The sequence below is a fragment of the Phaethon aethereus genome (genome assembly GCF_964289735.1).
Source record: "Phaethon aethereus genome assembly, chromosome: 3".
Taxonomy (NCBI): Eukaryota; Metazoa; Chordata; class Aves; order Phaethontiformes; family Phaethontidae; genus Phaethon; species Phaethon aethereus.
In genome coordinates this window covers 45919654-45938655 of record NC_138576.1, presented here as the reverse complement: position 1 = coordinate 45938655, position 19002 = coordinate 45919654, and the positions used below count along the sequence as shown (strand labels likewise).

Genomic DNA, 19002 nt, shown 5'->3' with positions numbered 1-19002 from the left:
TTTGTACCATCAATGAAAGAATTGGAATGACTCCATTTAAACCTACTGTATCTTCAACAGGAAAAAGTATATGATCTGCTTCTACTCACACAGTGATTGATGTGTGGTAAATTGAAAGGATCTGTAGCCTTTTTTATTTTGTTAATAGGCATTTTTCAATTAGGGGAACGTAAAGCAGAATATGTTTTAGGATGTTTAGGGGCAATGTTTTCCTGACGTGTGTGTGCTAAAAACAGAAAACAGTATGGTTAGGATTTTTAGGTGTCTCTTACAGCCTAAGCTAGATACCCTGGTATTTTTATTTCTCTCTCTCTCTATATATATCTACACACAGACATATATAAACAAGTCCTTTAAATTATGGTCTGAAACACCTTGGTCCTAGAGTGTTATGGTGATTTAGACCTCTCTTGACCTTTTACTCTTGAACACTAGGACCATCTACCTGCCTGCTAGCCCCGTTCAGATGAGCTAAGAGGATACCAGAACTTGGAAGACTCCTGCTCTTAAATGGTGTAGAGGTCTTCCAAGATACAATGGTCCGATGGCCTACAGTAACAGGTCCAGCTGAGCAGCAACTTGATTGTCATGTACAGCATGCATGTCTTCTAAAACAAACCACTCTTGCCTCCTATGTGGGACGTCTTATTGCTAGCCTACAGAAAATAGGAAATGAACCTTGAATCCACTGTGTGTCTGGTGGGTCCAGAGACATCTTATTCAATGTCATGAAGAACAGAAATCTGTGTTCTTGGAACCATTGTAGAGTTCCGCTGCTTAAGATTCGTACTTAAACATGTTTGGTTTGGGTGGCTTTTTAGGGGAGGTGTTCGGGAAGGGTGTTGCATTTTCTGTTTTTTTAAATAACAGACAACAGATAGTCTGAACAAGTAAATATCTGTTACCTAGTGGTTAGGGCGTAACACGGGGAGGGAGGAGTGCCATGTGCTCCAGTCCTTGTTCTGGGATTTTTCATTTTGATCCAAAGCAGAGCCTGATCCCAAAACCAGTCTGTCAAAACTGGACCTAGGTGCTCTCCACCCTGAGGCTGTGACTTATTGGTTGTTATATAAAAAGAAGTGTATTCCAGGTTTTAAAATTAAGGTAGCTACTGCTGCACTTTGTGCAGCCTGCTCTTCTTGGTGTGAGCTAGTCATTATCAGCTTTCTGGGCCCCAGTAGCCTGAGAGCTGTGGGTTAGATGCCCAGCTGAAGGCATCTGGGTAGCTGAATTGCAGGCACCTAGGTGACTTCCCAGTCAAAAGAGAGTGATCTAAGTAAGCAGTTCAGGAATTACGATTCAGGAGTCTGAGTTCTGTTTGTGCCCTGCTTTTTAACCCTTGAATCCTTTTATCCCTTTGGATCGCATCCAACGTCTAGACATGTCACTTTGCTTATGGTTCATGTTGTTGTACCTGATGAAGGCATGTTGTAACACTGACATGTATGGTGTTGTGCAAGTCTGTGCTATAAAAAACTTAAGCACAAATGGGTGTATTAAAGCATTTGATAAAAATCCTGGATGTTAGAGTTCTGAAACGCATTCCTCTTCCCTTATTACTCATCCCTACCTCATCACACCAATCAGTGATCATCATACACATACATAACCAGGCATATTAATTCAGACATCCTTTTTACAGTAAACATATAAACATGCAGTTTATTGTGGATTATTGAAGCAAATTAAACTGAGGGAAGAACTCGGAAACATGACGTAATAAATACTGATGTGATGGGGGCATGTTCGTGTTTGATAATACGGTATTATGATTTTTCCGGTTCTTTTTGTACGGTCACCAGTACAGCTTTGTAGTGGCGGTGAGGCTATCATTGTGGCTTACACAGTGCTTACACTTTCATTATAAACTGTGAGATTTTTTTTCAAATGCTTCTTTTAATGGATGGTAAAAATTATGTTTGGCCTTAAGTTTCTCATGTTGCTTATCTTTGTGAAATATGTTTTTTAATTCCATAAAGGTGAGTTAAAATTCTGTGCTTATTTGGTGTTTTTTTTGAGTTATCGAAGAGTGAAAAGGCTGTTGCTCAAATATGCAGCAATCTCTACACATGATTAGTTTAGGCACTTTCTTCTTGAAGGAGCTGGGTCATTGTGGAACCACTGTGCAGCTAAGTGTGCTACTTCTGTGGATCCAGATCCATTTCATTTTCATGGATCTGCATGTATAAAAGAGGTAGGATCTCATACAGTTTGTTACTTGTACCTTGGCACAGCTCCATGATGCTGCACGAAAGCAGACTTGAACCCAGATGCAACCATTTTGTCCTTGCCTTTGTGAATGCCAGTATTATAGTCCATACTTAAGCTACCTTTTCTTTTTTGAATATTTTGAAAAATTCTGTATAAAAGTAATTACCTCTAAAAAGGTGTTCTCCTTCATGCTCTTTGTATTATATTTTATGGTAGTATAACAGGTTACGACTTCAGAAATATACATGTATTTGTGTAAACTGTATATTTGAAGCACAGACATTAAAATAAGTAAATGTGTATGAAAAAATTACTAAGTAGAACAGTGGGTTTGTTAGCATGGGAGTTGGTATCCATATGGGTCAATGAAATAAGTTCTAGAGTTGCCATTTTCTAGAACTATCATGTAACTAAATGGCATAACAGTCAACTAGTTGAATACCCATACTGGATTATTTTCAAAAATATGGAGGGCACACAGGGATCTTTTTCAGCTTAATCTTGGATAGGACTAGTTACTGGAAATGTGTGTGGCTTCTGCCGAAACCTCGCTTCCAGTTTTGGTCACTGTAGGAAGCAACAGTTCTGGTGGAATAAAAGGTAGAAATGAGTAGAGGTATTAAAGAAGTATTGATGTTTTATGGCATTTGAAAAAAGTGAAATTGGATGAGTAATTTTGAACTAAATTCTGAAATGCTGCTTGGTAAATATTGTTTGGTCACTTAAGCTGAGTGGCCTGCTGTCTAGCAGAGATCTTGGAGTTTTGCACCTGTAGCAGCAGCATAAATTTTGAGTATATCCCTGCAGTGAGATTTATACAACAACAGAAAATATGACTGGATAGATTTCAACAGGAAAGCCCAATGTCTTGCCACACGATAGTGCTATATAATACCTTTGCATTGGCAAGTAAGAGGGAAAGGGAAGCTGAAACATCTTTCCATATGAAATTAAGATTTTTTTTTAATGCCATCTTTATTGTGTAACTTGTTGCCAATCTTTTCAGCAGAAACAATATGCTTTTAATTGTGTTAATGTGGCTTTTTATTTGTGGGAGACCTTAAGGTGATAACTTTGTGATTGTGCATGTTTCCGAGTAGCTGACATCATCTCTCTGGGCTTTGTTGAGAGAACATAAAGCTCTTCTGTCTTCTTCACTGAAATCAAAACCCTCACTTTATTGTTCCCTGCATCAGCTAATCTCCATATCTCTTCGGTTCTTATGCTGGAATCTTCATAGATGCCACATAGCTGAAGAAGCCTCAACTTCCCCCAATCCCTTCTGTTGCTATTACCACCTCTATGGCAACATTAAAATAGGACCAAGGCATAATGCTTTTGTTGCCAAAATATCAAAATGAGAAACTGCATTGATACTCTTACAGTGGTGCAAAAAGAGGGAGAACAGAAGGGAAATATCCAAATGCTAGTATTATTCAAATTCCATTGATCTGCAGGGAGCACAAAGCACCTATTACCTACCTTTGAATCTGAGTGTGATGATGCTTTGTTTCATTTTACTTTGCCTGAGTTTTCCTTGAAGAAACTGATGTTAGTAGTTGAAATTCTAAGCATCAAAGCCATTTATCATTTTAGAAATACTCGTATATCTCTCCTCAATCTCCCTAGATTTATCCAAGGGTGTTGGTCCTGCAGGTGTTGGTTTTTAATTATTTATTTGTTTCAACATCAAAAGGTCATTCATTTCATTTAAAAAGACTTTCCTGAGCTTAATCTTGGCCGTACTGGGCAGCTGAGTTCTGTGGATGCTGTGACTGGCCTGGCATGGTCTGGCAGCAGAGGAACTGGGAGTACCGACTGTGAAGAAACCAGTGTCTGTATTTATAGTCTGAGAGCCCCTGAGGATGGTAGTATGTGTCCTTGGCAGTGCTGGTAGGAGGAGAGAGGTCTTCTGTCATACTGGGGAGTTCTAAACCCTTGCAGATCAAATTAAATGACATTGTATTAAGTCTGGATGCCAGTAGGCAGCCAGTGCAGATTATGGACTAGTAGTGACTTCAGTTTCCATTATCTAGGCAGGCTTCTGCATTTTATGTGTTTTACTTTTCCAGCTTGACCTGAAGTTTCACTCCATTTTAGTAATCCAGGCTTGCAAAGGCATGGTTTATGTTTGCAAAAGGATGGTTCGTGGTTACAATATCTCATCCGGATAAATGGCTGCAATTCCTTACCCAGGTGTAGGATGTAGAAGATAACCCCACGTGCTACTGCTATACCTATACATTCAGCACAGTCCTCATTCAGGTAGCACAAACATTCCCCTCTTTTATATTTTTAAATGAAAAAGCACACCTCTTTTTACAGAAATAGGAAATCCATGATTTAAAACAGGTAAAAACCACACCAAGTTATTACCATTGTAATGAGGCAACCAGTGGTTCCAGAGCTCTTAACACAATGGAAAACTACGTGTATATGGTTTCAGAAATGAAATGATGTTTGATGGTATGCTTGTCTAGTGTTAGAAAAATGTGGAAGACTGAATAAAAAATAAAATTTTATTTATCCATATTTTCATGGAATTAAAAAAATTTGCCTGTTGGTAGAAGTAGCTGGCAACTTCTGCTGCAGCACATATTGATGCCCAATTGATTCTAAGCATTTACCTTATTGCAAGCATTTGTGTAGGTTACTATGAATAAACATAAATACTGATTTGTATGTGTTGCCCTTCCACTGACACAGAGATGTATTGCCTTACTTTGAAAGTCTGTACACCTTTCTACTTTGCATAGATGGCTAAAGGAGATGCGAGACACCCTTCTTTGGAGAAGCAATTTAGAGGAGAGAAAAAGGTCTTTGTGCAATTTTGCAGTGTAGTCTGGATGCAAGTAGGGCAGAATTTGGTCCTGTAAGTTTTATTCTCTGCACCTTGCTTTCCTTTCTTGACAAAATAAACCAAAAAAACTCTTTATGTTTTTACTGTTAAACTTTTTTTTTTTTAATGGGCAAAAATATTTTTTTTTAAGTTGCTGCTTTAGCCCTGCTTTTTACTTTTTCATTGTTTGTCCTCTACACCTCTCTTTGTCCTTTTTTTTAATAAGGGATACTCCCAAAGAAGTATTGTTTGACTTTTTATGCTAATCTCACTTCTATTTCAATTCATGTTGACTTGGAGAATATGCCTTCTAAAAAGGAATACCAACTGACTTACTGAATATAATCCTCAGTTTCTAAGCATTGATTGTTTTCACAGCATCCTTAAAGGGTAAGCTGGTTTACTATCCAAATATCATGGCTGGGAAACTGAGGCTAACAAAGGCTATATGATTTATGTGAAGCCGCAGAGGGGATAAATGTTGGGTTTAGAATTCCTGGCTTCTATTTCTGTGTTTGGACTTGCACTCTCAAAGAAATACTTGATTCCTCCTAATATTACATACCCTTCCATGTCTGTTAAATGTAGCCATTTGAAAAGTACCTGGTACTCAATTCTCTCTCTGTCCTATTGAGACTAATGGATGCCTGCAGGCAGGCATAAGGTATCGTTACCTTTGACAGCCAGTATGTTTTATGTTTTAAATTATGTGTTGGGCAGAATTTTTGGATACTAATTTGATATAATGAGATGCGCTTCTAATATCAACCCTAGTACGGGAAGGCCTTGCAGCCAGCCTACTCTTTATTTAAAATTATTCCATTTCAGATGTCCTAATGAGTGCTGTGAGTTGTGTAATTCTTTCATAATTTTCTCACATTCCCAGAAGGGAACTAGGGGCTAGAGTTTTTTCTATTTTTGTTTTGGTTTATTTCAAATTAGGGTGAGCACAGAATAAAGGTCTAGGGGAAGAGTTTTGTGAAACACTTGCTATTGTGAGAGTGGCAATTAAGAAAAAAAATATTATGGTCTAAAAATGTTGGTGTTAAGACAAGTCTCGATGTCTCAGCTGTTTTCCATTATCTTATAAATATCTTGACTCTGACTTTACAGTGCTGTTTATAGAATTTAATAAAGCAAATGTAATAATGCTGCCTGTGCTTTAATGCACAATCTCAATTGAGTTGACCAGAAGATAAATAGGAACAGGAATGATAGTGCGTTCCTACAGATTGTTTTTAATAAGCATGTTATTTAGTTGATCAGTCCAGTGCAGTAATGCCTGCTATCCTGCTCCACCAGACAAATTTATTAATGTTCCCCCCCCTCTCCATTTCTCTGAGAACATTGATTCCCTGCAGACATATCTCTATTAAACCTCTAGAAAGTCACAACTTCCAAATTAGATTAAGTAGCAGGAATGGTACTAGAAGAATCAAAGAAAATTGAGTGCGTTATTGAATTCATGCCACATTGTCTCAGGAAGAGATGGGAGTTAGGTGTAGTGGTAACTTTTGTCCTTACTGTACTAACAAAGCTGTGGGCATTGCTGTCAAACCTAATTGTCTGCAGCACATCAGGATAAAATGAATCTTTTCACTTATCTAAACTTGTACCTAGTGAGGTTTTACAAATGAGAAATAGGTTTCAAAAGGAAGCTTTACAGTTGATCAAAATCATTTGCCATTATTTGCGGTACACAACCCTATCCTAAAATTTTTGCCAGTATTTTTTTTAAAAAAAGCATCTGGCTTTGGATTGCAAGCAGACTCGCTTGTCATGCTAGTAGTTGCAAAATGCAGATATTCATTTTAAAGCTGCCTATTTCTCATTTTGATCTGACATACTAAAAAGCATATAATTAATGGTTGACATTAGTAATTAACATTAACTTTATGGTGCTTAATATGCCATCATTCATCCATCAAATAACTGGTATGCATAATATCTTTGCATAAAGGTTTTAATTGCACAAAATGATCCTTCAGCTCTCAGGCTCTACGGCTTAAAGTAATTGTAAACGCGTTTCTAAAAGATGTGAATTTTTCATTTATTGAACGTAAACGTTGTTTTTGTTTCTCCCTAGGAGTGTGCACAGACGTGTAAGCCAGGGACTTCAACCAGGGAACACGGCCCCAGACGCACAGCTTCCATTAGTGGCTAAAGAGCACCATCTTGCTGTCGCCAGTGCTCTCTGGAGAAATTTCTTTCCCTATTTGAAGAGCCAGAGAATGTCACAGATGCCACCTTCCCCACAGCTTGCTGATACAGCGGCAGGTTAGCGTTGACCTTCCCTGCAATGACTGGATTTGGTGCTATTTTCTGGGTTACAAACTTTCAAGGATTTTGCATTTTGGGATATTTCTACTGCCATGTAGTAATTCAAATATGCATAAATGCAAAAAGTAGATTCTATGCTAAATATTTTTATGAGAAGAAATACTGTGTTGAATTACTTGATAGAATACAAACAGATTGAGAACTCCAAAGGGGTTTGAAGCTATACAAGCCTGGCTTCCTTTCCTCTTCTAGTCACAGATTATAATCAACATTGCAAATGTTTTACAATATAAATGAGAATAACTTCTTTCACTATATCTAGAATATACACATTTCTGTAGAATTTTATTATAATTTTGTTCTGAACTACCCTTTTCACTATGGTTGCTATTCAAACCACTTTTTTTGATATTATCTTACATTTGAAGACAATTTTTAAAAGGTTATTACATGGCTATTGTTTTTTGCTGAATTTTTGTGGTCATGATCATAAAACTATTTCATTATTCATTTTAATTACTTATCTTGCTTTACACTGAAGGGTTTTAATCTTAAAGTACAACCTTCCATCTGTATGTGAACTCTATGTGCAACGAGTTGGCATGGCAGTGAATAAAAAGAAATCCCAGTTTGATCTTTCACATCAGTAGCTAGCATTGTATTCCGTAGTTACAATGAAATCTTGTATCCATTTAACTAAAATTTAGAGAAGTGAGATATAAAATATTTTTTCCCATCATGATATGAATTAGATAAAGTTACAAGCTCAGAAGTACTGAGTTAGTAATAGGAAAGTTAAAAGACCCTTCATCTGAAGCAGCTCTGCAGTAGTAGGTAACACTAATGAAGGAGGCAGCGTGCAACGGTAGCGGTCTCACACTGCTGAAGCACGTATGGGAAACAGCAATACAAATCAAAGGAAGAGGTTGTTAATGTCAAAACTTTCATTCGTTTCCTACAGTGTCATATCTTTTTATTTTATATTAACGCAGTGAAATATCAAGAACAACCTATTATAAACTCCACTTAGAAGCAGGGGAGTGCAATTGTGACCTGCTTTATAGAGATGTGTTAGGCAGTACTACAGAGGAAGGCAAACCCTTCCCACACTGTGTGAGCTTCTTGCCTTGGAGGCTGCAGCCCAGAGAGAGCCGCTGTCACAGCTCTCCTGCTCCCCCTGCCAGGCAGATAGCCTGGGACTCACGTTATCTCTCCTGTCTCCCATTTCTCCGCACCCATGTTATGGCTGATGCTGCAGAAACAATATAATAATTGTTATTATTAATAATAACTGGATAATCTGGAAGAAGGCTGGCACAAATTGCTTCCTCACCCAAGGCAGAATGGGGACTCTGTATGACCTCCTTTTCTATTCTGAGGCATATAAGGAAATGTGAAGTCCTTCATAGCTTAAGGTAGTCTGTACCTACACCATTAATTAAAATAGTTTCATTGTTGTTTCTGAGAAGTAGCCTTTTCTGTCTAATTCAAAATCAGCTTCTCAGTGTGTGTAGTTTTAGAAATCATTATTTTAATAAATTAATACTGCATTTATATTTAACTTGAATTGGAGAATTTGGGAACTAGTGAGCCCCTTTATTTCATTGCCCTCCAAAGTCAGTTTCCTGACTCATTTGATGCTTCTCATTTCCTATAACCTCGTAACTGCTCAGCATTTCAGATTACATTTTCGTCCTGAGTTTAACTACATTTGTCATTTGCAGCATAAAGAATGCGGTCTGTTTTTATGCTGGTAGTGTCAGATATAGATTCCACAGTAGACCTAAAAGAAACAGCAAAATTTTATATTTCATTAACAAAAACTGCGCAAAGTACTGTCCCAGTTTCTAGATCTGCAACTGTTACACGACAATCCTTTTTTCAAGAATAAGCTTGTCTGTAGTGCTTTATTTACACAGTAAGTTGTGATACATTAAAGTTTATTCTAAAAATAAAAAGGTACCAGCTTTTATTGAGTGAATTCTTTCCAGATACAGTTCCTCACTGCAAGAAGTGTGTAAAAACAACAAAGAAAATAACTAAAACTCAACCCTGTAAAGCACAACAATACTTATGTGTACAAGGGAAGAAGTGGTGGATGGGGCAAAAAAGAGAGGCCAAGAAGATAAAAAATCAAGTTTTCAAGACATTTTTTTTTTTATTGCACAGGTGATAAAGTTATGCCTTCAGGATTTATTATCTGTGCTTTCTGGATATATTTAAAATTGCATATGTTTGGATCCATTTTCCCTCCTTTGCATTCAGTGTGTCATGTTGACTTACAGACTCCTTGGGACCAAAGCTACATTTTAACATGCGTACAAACACTCTCTGTTAGATAAGCTGCCTAGTTTTAATTGAGATTTCTGGTACTCCCAGACGGCACATTATTAGTCATTATTAATTTTCAGTGCTTTTTAGTGGAACAGGGATGTACTGAGAAACCGTTAACATGGTGCTGTGTTTTTCTCTTTAAAACCAGGTTTTACTCTCTTAGCTTTGGATATACCCAGCAAAGCCCTATCAGATCTCCAACCACAGCCTGTTCTATCAATGATGCAGCTATTTGGATGGGATGACATGGTGTGGCCTGAGCTGGTGTCAAGATATCTAAGTCATCTAATTCAGAACAGGTGAAAAATTGCAATTGCTTGTTCTTCTAGTACCTTCTCATTCCTTCATTAAAATCACGGAAAATGTTGCTTCAAACAGTAATGTTTCATTAAGATGGTCAAGCTTCTTTGCATCTGCTAAAGTTCTAGGTTTCTTGCAACCATCTGGGACATTTCACAGGGGATAGTGGGTGTTATTTGGATTGTTTGTTTGTTTGTTTGTTTTCATGTGTAAATAGTTTAAGGTACTCAAGAATTGTCAGGAAGATAGGTAAGTATTTTGAAAAATTTATTTGTATTCAATATAGCAAACCACTTGTTTTTTTGCCAATGGAAACAGTGTTGTTACAAACAGATTTTGGAAGATGGGGACCTAGACAATATCTTCAGAGAAGTACTTCCATGAAGAGCAATACTGCATCAAAGTGAAATGCCTGAACCTGTAACCTATTTTTAATTTGCATACTTATAGTTATCCAACCCCTTCTATTGTTGTTACACTTAGGCGAAGTTGTTACAGTTTGGCAAGGCCATAGCTTCCTAGCTGCACTTGAAGTTGAATAATGTAACTTAGTAAATTTTAAAATTTCTAGTTACTTTTCCCCTACCAGCTACACTTAACACAAAAACTTAAATCTTCCTATAAAAAGTCAAAATAAACATTATTGCTGAAATCTGAAGGTGTTATATAGTAAGTATTTAGTGTTTAAATTTCTTCACTTCTTCAAAACAAAGAACTTCTGCAGAAGCTGAGAAGGATGGGTATTTCCAAAGTATTGAAAGTATAAATAAAATGATCATAAGGAAATGCATGCATTAAAACTTTCTTTTTGACAAGCCTGGAACACTTTCTGAGTGCATACTAATGTTCATATAGCTCAGGTTTCTGAGACCTGCTAAATGGATGCTTTAAATTAAATAATAGGTTTAGGAAACTTATCACATTCCTATGTTTTACATGGCAATGTTGAACTTTCACAGAATCACAGAATTATTTAGGTTGGAAGGGACTCTTGAGATCCAGTTGTCTGACTTGTCCAATGCTTCTGCTCAAGTGGGGTCAGCTAGAGCAGATTGCCCAGGACTCTGTCCAGTCAGAATTTTATGTATGTGAGAAATTAGATTTGCTTTAAGTAGGCCTCTATGAACCTGAGATAGATGGATGGTGGTGGTTATGTGGGTTTTTTTCCCCCTTGCCCCACTTCTGAATCAGGCTTTGGAAGCAGGGGAGGTAAGAGATGAGAGAGAAAGAGGGAGTCTTTCTATGTTGGACTGTATTTAAAAGTGAAAAATGTTGCACATTTTTAGGGTACATATTGTACTGAGGAACATAGCTGTAAATCAGGATATGGTAAAGACTCTTCCAGTGTGATCGGCAAAGATGAGGCTATGACCTTTTTGCAGGGAGATGTTAAAAGAGGTTGAATTTAGTTCCTTCTGAGTTCCAAACTGACACACGAGAGAAGTGCTCAGTCCTTCAATTTGCTGTCTTTTGTGTGATCTTTATAGGGTGAGTTTCATGCAAAGTTGCAGATACCTAGCACATGCTGAATGAAATAGGAGTTGGGCGCATAAATGCCCATTTATAATTTGAATTTTGTTGCTCTTCAGGGGAGATCAAGAAAAACATTTTGGTGCCTAAACTGGAATTTTGGTATAATTTAAGTCCTTAAGCTAATTACTGGTTCCCCCAGTAACACTTAAGTGATTGAAAGCAGTTACTTAAGTATTCATTAGCGATACTCATTAAGCACATGACATACTGTTATATATGTATGCACAGATACATTGCTATACTGGCTGAGGTAACATTTACTGTATTTGGAACCATGGCCAAAGCATGTGGTCTTGTAGGAACACAAATCGTGTTCCCACGTGTTTGGGAGCACGATTACATTAGTAAGTGCAGGGCCTGCACATGTGGCTAGTACTGAGTTCTCCACACAGCCCTGCTGCCATAACTTCATCTAAAAATGCTGTTAGTGTTGATGATAGTTACCTGGTGTACATTAGTTGAGAGCTTAGAGCACTTGTACAAGAATTTGGAAAACCCATGTTAACTCTGAGAGAATTCAAACCTTTATTTCCAAATGCCACCTTAGAAAGGAATGAGAGGACCTTGCCCCCCTCTTACAGGTTGTGCCATGGACTGACTGAAAATGTCAGCTTCATGGATCTGTATTGAGAGAACTAGCAGGAGAACGCGTGACTCCATAGTTGAGTGATGAAGGATATTTGTTGTTTGCTTATGTGTGTGTAAGTTCTCACTCTTTCTGTTTCTCTCTCCTATGTTCTCACTCTCTGCTTTTCTGAATCTCCTCCCTGCTGGAAGCATGGGCAGAAAGCACTCACTCAGAGGCAAGTATTTTTGCCCCATAGCTGTTGGGGTTGTGACTGCCCAGCCTCAAGGAGAATTGTGTTTCCTCTATCAGTTGCCTCAAGGCCATCAAGGTAAAAACTGAAGTATCTGAGACTAGGCAAATGTATGTCCCTGCCTCATCAACAGAGCTGTAAGGTGCTCAGGTTTCCTTGTGAAAGGGCAATGAGTACCTAACATAAAACATTTTTGGTAGTATTACACAGAGATATCATACTCTAAACACAGTCATTTTTTTATATGCTAATAAGATGGCAATTTTTGGTAGCATGACTCATGTACCTTAGGCAGTTGTAGAGCAAAAGTTATCGAAGTATCTAAGTGCTGGGATCTTAAGACTTCATGGTTACTGCACTCTGATAATTTTCCCATCAAACATTCTCAGTTAAAAAGTAAAAAGATTATTTTGTTGCTGATGCTGTTACATACTCTGCAGCTCTGCCTGGTCTCTTTAAGATTGAAGCTTGTTCTGCGTATCAGCTATTTCAATATCGAGAGTAAATGTTCCGATGGAGAAGCTGTGCCCTTGGGAGCATGCGCACAAGTTTTGGCATTTCTTTTGCAGTAGTGCCTAGAAAGTCCTCTCCAGATCCATGTTGTGTGGTGCATGATGGTATTATAACCTGTTTAAACTAACTTTGAACATGTTTATAAGCTCGCTGGCTTAAAAGGACCACTTTCCGTGCTTCCAGCAGGTAGTTATTGTTTTTTCCTTTCTTAAGGGTTAGGAGCATATTCCTCTCCATTTTTAGGAAGATGCCTAAGTGTCCTACCCACTAGCAAGCAAGAGAAACAAGAGTGAGACTACAGCAGGAAGTGGCTTTGTGAGCCTTTGGGGCCGAGTAGAGTAACTATGTACATCAAGATTACATAAGGCTGGAATTATTTATATGTTACTGCAAAGAGCATTAAGTGCATAGGCATCCGGGTTTTTTCTCTTTTGATACTGGAATTTAATTTTCATTTTTTCTATTATATTTGCTTGCATTTGGTCTCCTTATTTTGTCAACAGTACTTCAGCAGGGATGTTCAGACAAAGTATACAGTTGTCTTTAAACTAAACCGAAGTTTTTAACTAAATGAGACAGAAAAAAAAAACTTTATGGATGTCATTTAGTGAGAAACAGAATCTAGTTTGGTTTCCATCTGGATTTCATTCCATTTCATTCCTGTGTTTACCTTCTGTTGCAAGCATGAGTGAAAATTCAGTAGAAAATAAGTAGATTTATATGTACATATATCAAGAAAAGAGTACAAGCATTTTTCATTAAAGTCGAAGCACCTAGGACCAACCAGGGAGGAAATCTCTCAAAGAAAAATGTGTTACTATTTGCAAGAAATTTCACTGGCCTACAGTGTACACACGGAGCTCATCCGATAGGAATTGCTAACAGGGTGCAGGACAGACCCACTGTCCCTTAGCAAGGAGTTTCCTCAGAATTAATGATGCGGGGCTGATACGCTTGGGAAGAAGTGAATACAGCAGCTAGTCATGGTGGTAAGGCAAGTAAAACTTTTGTATTACTGAACAGTAGAGTACAGGGATTGTGCATTGAGTGTTGACTCTGGCCTGACACCTGGCTGGCAGAATAGTAGCGAGTGTTTGACTGAAAGTATATACAGCAAGTTTGCTGTGTGTGGGAATGTATATACTTGTGTGTGTATACATACATAAATGCATTTTTCTGTAAGTGTACATCAAGTGTTGTGGTTTCCTTTCTCATCTCCAAGCCATTATGTTTCCCTTTTTGATCTATTTCTAACATGAAATGTCTTTATTTGCTAAAGCAGATCTTCTCTTCTCCATCTTTTTTGTAGTTAGGACTCAGTAGACTTCAGAGTAGCGTGGAGCACCTGAGCTAGCTTTATATGAAAGGCTGGGGTAGCTTAAGCAGTGTCGATACGAAGTTCCAGGTTGATTCAGCTAAACTATTGCCAACATTGTACATCGTCGATTTAGATAATACTGTCAAATTATCCATTACTGGAATAAGGCATTTCCCGTTGAATTTTTCTCCCTCTGTTTTGTTTTATGTAGAGAAAACATCTGTGTATGTGTATATATGCTTTTATATTACCGTGTGTGGTATTGCCAAATTTATCATGTTCTCTGTATTCAGGCATCAGGATATTGTGCGCAAAGTCTGTAGAGTACACTAAAGGAATGCCAGTTGGCCTTTCTTGTTACTTTATGTCTAATCGTTTCGGTGCACTGTGTGTATATGTCTACAGCCAAATGAGACACTGCTACCTTTTTGCATGGTTTTATTAGATCTCTTTGCCTTTTTCTTCCTCTTCTACCTATGCAGTGCACTGTGTGAAGCTTTTTCTAGTATGGGCTATACATCCTATGAAGCTTTGACAGTACGTTCTTGGTTTCGATGCATTTTGCAAATGTTCATAGATCAACCGACTGGTATGCTGGCCAAGACAGATGCTGAGCGAACAGTTGGTAAGTGTTCACATTTCCCTAATGTTTGCAGTAATGATTCTATATTGCAAAACTGGCAAACATTTTCAGCTAATTACAAAATGTATTTTTGTTTGTATTCCTTTACTTTTACCTAATTATGAAATGTGTTTCTTTACTCTCCTTGTGCTATTTATTGATAGTTTGCCTGCTCTGCATATGACAAATTTATCACAAACAAAGATAAAAGAGCTTGTTTCCTTGGAAGCAAAGAACAAAAACTTGCTCCCAAGGAGACAAGCTATTTTTCCCCCATGGAGAAACTGCTCTGAAAAAAGTGAAAATCTGAAGTAAATCATCAGAAATCATGCTGTGAATGCCCTAAAAGGAAAAAAAAAAAAAAAAGAGAAAAAACCCAGTTGCAAGTAATTCTTAACTTTTCTATATTGTATCTTTTGCTTTCTTAGAGCAATACTTCATCACTTCTTCTATAAAACACTGCAGTTTTAATTATCTGTAGAACACATCTTCTAGCAACTATTTTTCATATACTTTTTGTAGATTTTGAACAAAACCATCAGTAAAAGGAAAGACTTGGTTTTCTGTGCTTAATTACTCTTCATTCTCTTACAACTGTATTAGAAAAATAACTAGTTTGGACACACGTGCTTTGTCTATCGAGATGCAGTTGGTTGCAGGATGCTTGTATTTTAGACATTTTAAAATCACATTTCACTTTATCATTTTGGGACTAAAATAAATCAAAAAGCATAACTGTATACTGTATTTACTGCTGTGCTCTGTTGTAACAACCAGGGAAAGCCTACATGGAACAGCTGACTGAAATGACAAGACTGATTTTTAAACTCTCAGAAGTAGAAAACATTCTTTCAAAGGCTCATGTTGAAGAGTCAGTTTTCAAGCAAGACCCTAAAAATGCTCTCGTCCAATTCATTAAGGTACTGTACATTTCTGTCTTAGCTTCATAGGATAATTCTAGTGAAAAGGAACTATAGATCAGATTTTGTGTGTACAAAAAGAAATTACTCACACAAACCTCATGAAAGACTTAGTAAGTTGGTTTGTATTTATTTCAATATTTTTGTTTCCTCAGGCTGTTGGTAGAACTTACAGTGGACTTCAAACACTCCCTGAGAAATCTGCCATGGTAGCAAAGACTCTGGAGTATTTAGGTGATGTATTAAAGTATGTAAAACCTTATCTGAAGCTAAAAGGACCTCCAGAAGGTCTGCAGCTTACATACTGGATCATAGGTAATTATTTTGCAACCTCTTTTCTTTTAGGAAATAGTTTTAAGGAACCAGTAAAATGTGACTTTTTTTTTTCTTTATACTGTATCTTAATGATTTAAAAAACCAAAGTCACCAGGATGTTATAGTTAGATACTTAATTTTCTTCCACTGATTTTCTTTGGTGTTTATCCTGATGTCTAACCACCTTGTGGTTTTTGTTGTTTTTTTTTAAACTACCCCTGCAAATCAGTATTTTCAAAAGAAAGATGATTTCATGTCTTCTACCACTGAAAACCACCTGTTTTGCCTAAACAAAACCTGAAACAATGACAAAGCAGTGAAGCAGTATTATGACAGGCTACATTGTATTTACTGGAGTTCTGATAGTGGACAGGTTGTCTTTAGAATGTAATTTGCTTCCTTTTAGAACTGCTGCTCTTACATACACTGTGTGCTTTATTAAAGCTCAAATTCTAGTATTTGTTCATTAAAATGTGGAACCACTGATAGGGTGGAAAAATAAGTGCTGTTTATTAGGAAGGAATGTGACAGTCTGACCCACTTACCTTTAAAAACAGGGTAAACTTTACGTATGTTAAAGATAGAGGTAGTGATTTACATGTGCATGCAGTGTACATCATGATTATGAGGAGTACAGTGAAAAGCATGACCAAGAAGTAGAAGGTGCATCAAATGTAATGGAATTTGAGTTTTGTAAAATACTTACTGTCCTACTGCAAGATCTGTATATTTTGATATACAAGATGTATGTCAAATTAAATGTTTTTAGATACCCAGATGTTCAGTTGGATCCCTGTAAAGTAATTTTAGATTGGTATTTTCCTTTCTGTTCTTTGCAGTAGAAAATGATTAATCTTCAGTCATGCTGTTGTGTGCGAGAAATTGTCCTTTCCTTTTAGTTAAGAAAACATAAAAAAGGTTTAAAAGAAAATAAATATTTCAGTGTATTTCAATCACTTCTTCACATTCTGTGGGCTTGTTAAATTATAAGTATAAAGCAAGAAACTTAACAAATCTAAATACCTCCTGTCTGTGGTCAGATTGTGTCTTCTGCTGGTCCCATACATCACACCAGCGATAACAGAAGGAGTACTTCTAGCTGGAATGAGCATGTTTCTTTCAAAGTTGTCAGGAAGCTTAGACAATGTTATTAGAAGTACTGTTAAGTGATCTTTCTCTTTCTCTATGATTGATCATTGTGTTTTCTTTCACTCCACAAGATTAATGTTGTTTTGCGTTGTCTTTAGAGATGGTAATGAATGACTTTTATAGATTAATAATATCTTGTAACAGCCTACTTTTGATCTTTCATTATTTTCAAAGTCTTAAACATATTTTCTTGGGACATTCCTGTATTTTCAACCCAGCAAACTTTTTCTTGCTTCTAATTAAATACAAAGTTAAGAACGACTGTGGGAACTACTGCATATGGGTATCTTGTTTTATTTAATCTGTATTTTGAGTATTAACACTCACGAGTATGGAGGTATTTTCTCAAGAAAAATTACACCTTATCTGCAATGAAGATGTTTCTCAAAGTTAGGGTGTTTACACATCAACATCTTCTAAAATTTTTTTTTTTGTAGCTCAAAAGGAAGATCTTAAAACTAGCTCAAAGCTGCACAAGTGATAGGTTAATGTATTGAAAACAAGGAAGATGTTCTCTGAGGCCCTCATTTAGTGAACTGAGAGCCCACAAAGATCTGGAGAGACCATGCTGGTTGACTGGAGTTGGCTGCCCCTCATTCTTTTTAATCGGTTGAGTTAGATGCTGTAAATACAATTTGAAAGATATTTAATGGTTTCCTAACATTGAATTGCAGTGTGAGTAGTTGCTGATGTGGCCACAGTGGTGTTAGATAAACATGAAGAGAAGGCAGAGGCAGTGTCGCTGTAAAATGTGATGAATGCACACAGTAAAGTAAATGTTTAGTGAATATGTGCTGATTGCAATAGTGTTATGTATCAAGTTTAGTTAATTTTTCTGCAGTGATGTGAGAGACTGTCCTTTCTTTAACATTACTGTACTTTTCCTAAAGCAGCTTCACTTGCCTAAAAACTTGTAATTGTAATGTATTGAATCAGTTTAGTCCTTTCATTTTGCTGAACTGTAAATGGATTTTGGGCTTTTTCTGAAGGGATAGCATGGAATGAGTACATGAGACATTTCAGTTGCTGTTGCTACTCTTTGATTATCTAATATAACATAATTGCCTCTCTAGGCTTTCTTTTTTTTTTTTATTTTCTGACTGTAAATTGATTTGGGATTTCTTGATTCTTTTTTCAATAGGATGTCTGGTAAAGTTCTGGGCACCAATACTGGCTACATCCAAAGCGCAGCAACTCTTGTTCCGCATTGTGGATTGCTTACTGCTGCCACACTCTGTGCTCCAGCAGGACAAAGAGCTGCCTGTGGCTTTGCTGTCTGCCATTCAGGAAAGTCTACCTCTTTACCTTCAGGTAAATATCTGAACTCTGTTATCAGCAGACAAATGTATCTTCAGGAAAAGATTCATATTGCAGAGGATGTTTTCTTTTTCCCTAATCAAAACAAGTGTTGACTGAGTTTAAAGAAGCAGCAAGAGGAGGTTTTTTTTTCTTCTTGTGGAAGCGGAAGGAAAAATGCCACCCCATTGGCTTTCCTCTCATTGCATGCAGCTATGCTGTACTATGCTGCAGAGCTGCTAGTCTGATTGCTGTATATAGAGAAGCTGTTAGTCAACCTGCTGTTTACACTGGTCTCTGATGTGAGAGATTTCTGAAACAGTGGATCAAATAATCATAATATGTAGCAAGACACTTGTTGAGATGACAGAGCAAACAATTGTTTTAAATCATCCTTGACTTGGCTAACTGTAGATAATTAAAGATGAACTACTCTTTTCATTGCTCTTAGGAACAAAAGAAAATCCTCTGTGTATCATGGCACTGTTTTATCTTAATAGTTTGAGAACGTGTTTTGCTGAATCAAATTCCTGCTGCTTACACTTACATGGCTA

General features: G+C 37.1%; 1 protein-coding gene across 1 annotated transcript in view; it reads left to right on the top strand.

Annotated features, from left to right (window-relative positions):
- Positions 1 to 19002, top strand: part of MMS22L (MMS22 like, DNA repair protein) — a gene marked incomplete at its 5' end in the record, with an annotated part of 96329 nt that overhangs the window by 61697 nt on the left and 15630 nt on the right. Inside the window, 6 exons of the mRNA XM_081997733.1 lie at positions 7137 to 7327; positions 9813 to 9963; positions 14629 to 14771; positions 15546 to 15688; positions 15844 to 16003; positions 18294 to 18463. Of these exons, the coding sequence (XP_081853859.1) occupies positions 7137 to 7327; positions 9813 to 9963; positions 14629 to 14771; positions 15546 to 15688; positions 15844 to 16003; positions 18294 to 18463 (958 nt within the window). The remainder of the gene's footprint in view (positions 1 to 7136; positions 7328 to 9812; positions 9964 to 14628; positions 14772 to 15545; positions 15689 to 15843; positions 16004 to 18293; positions 18464 to 19002) is intronic.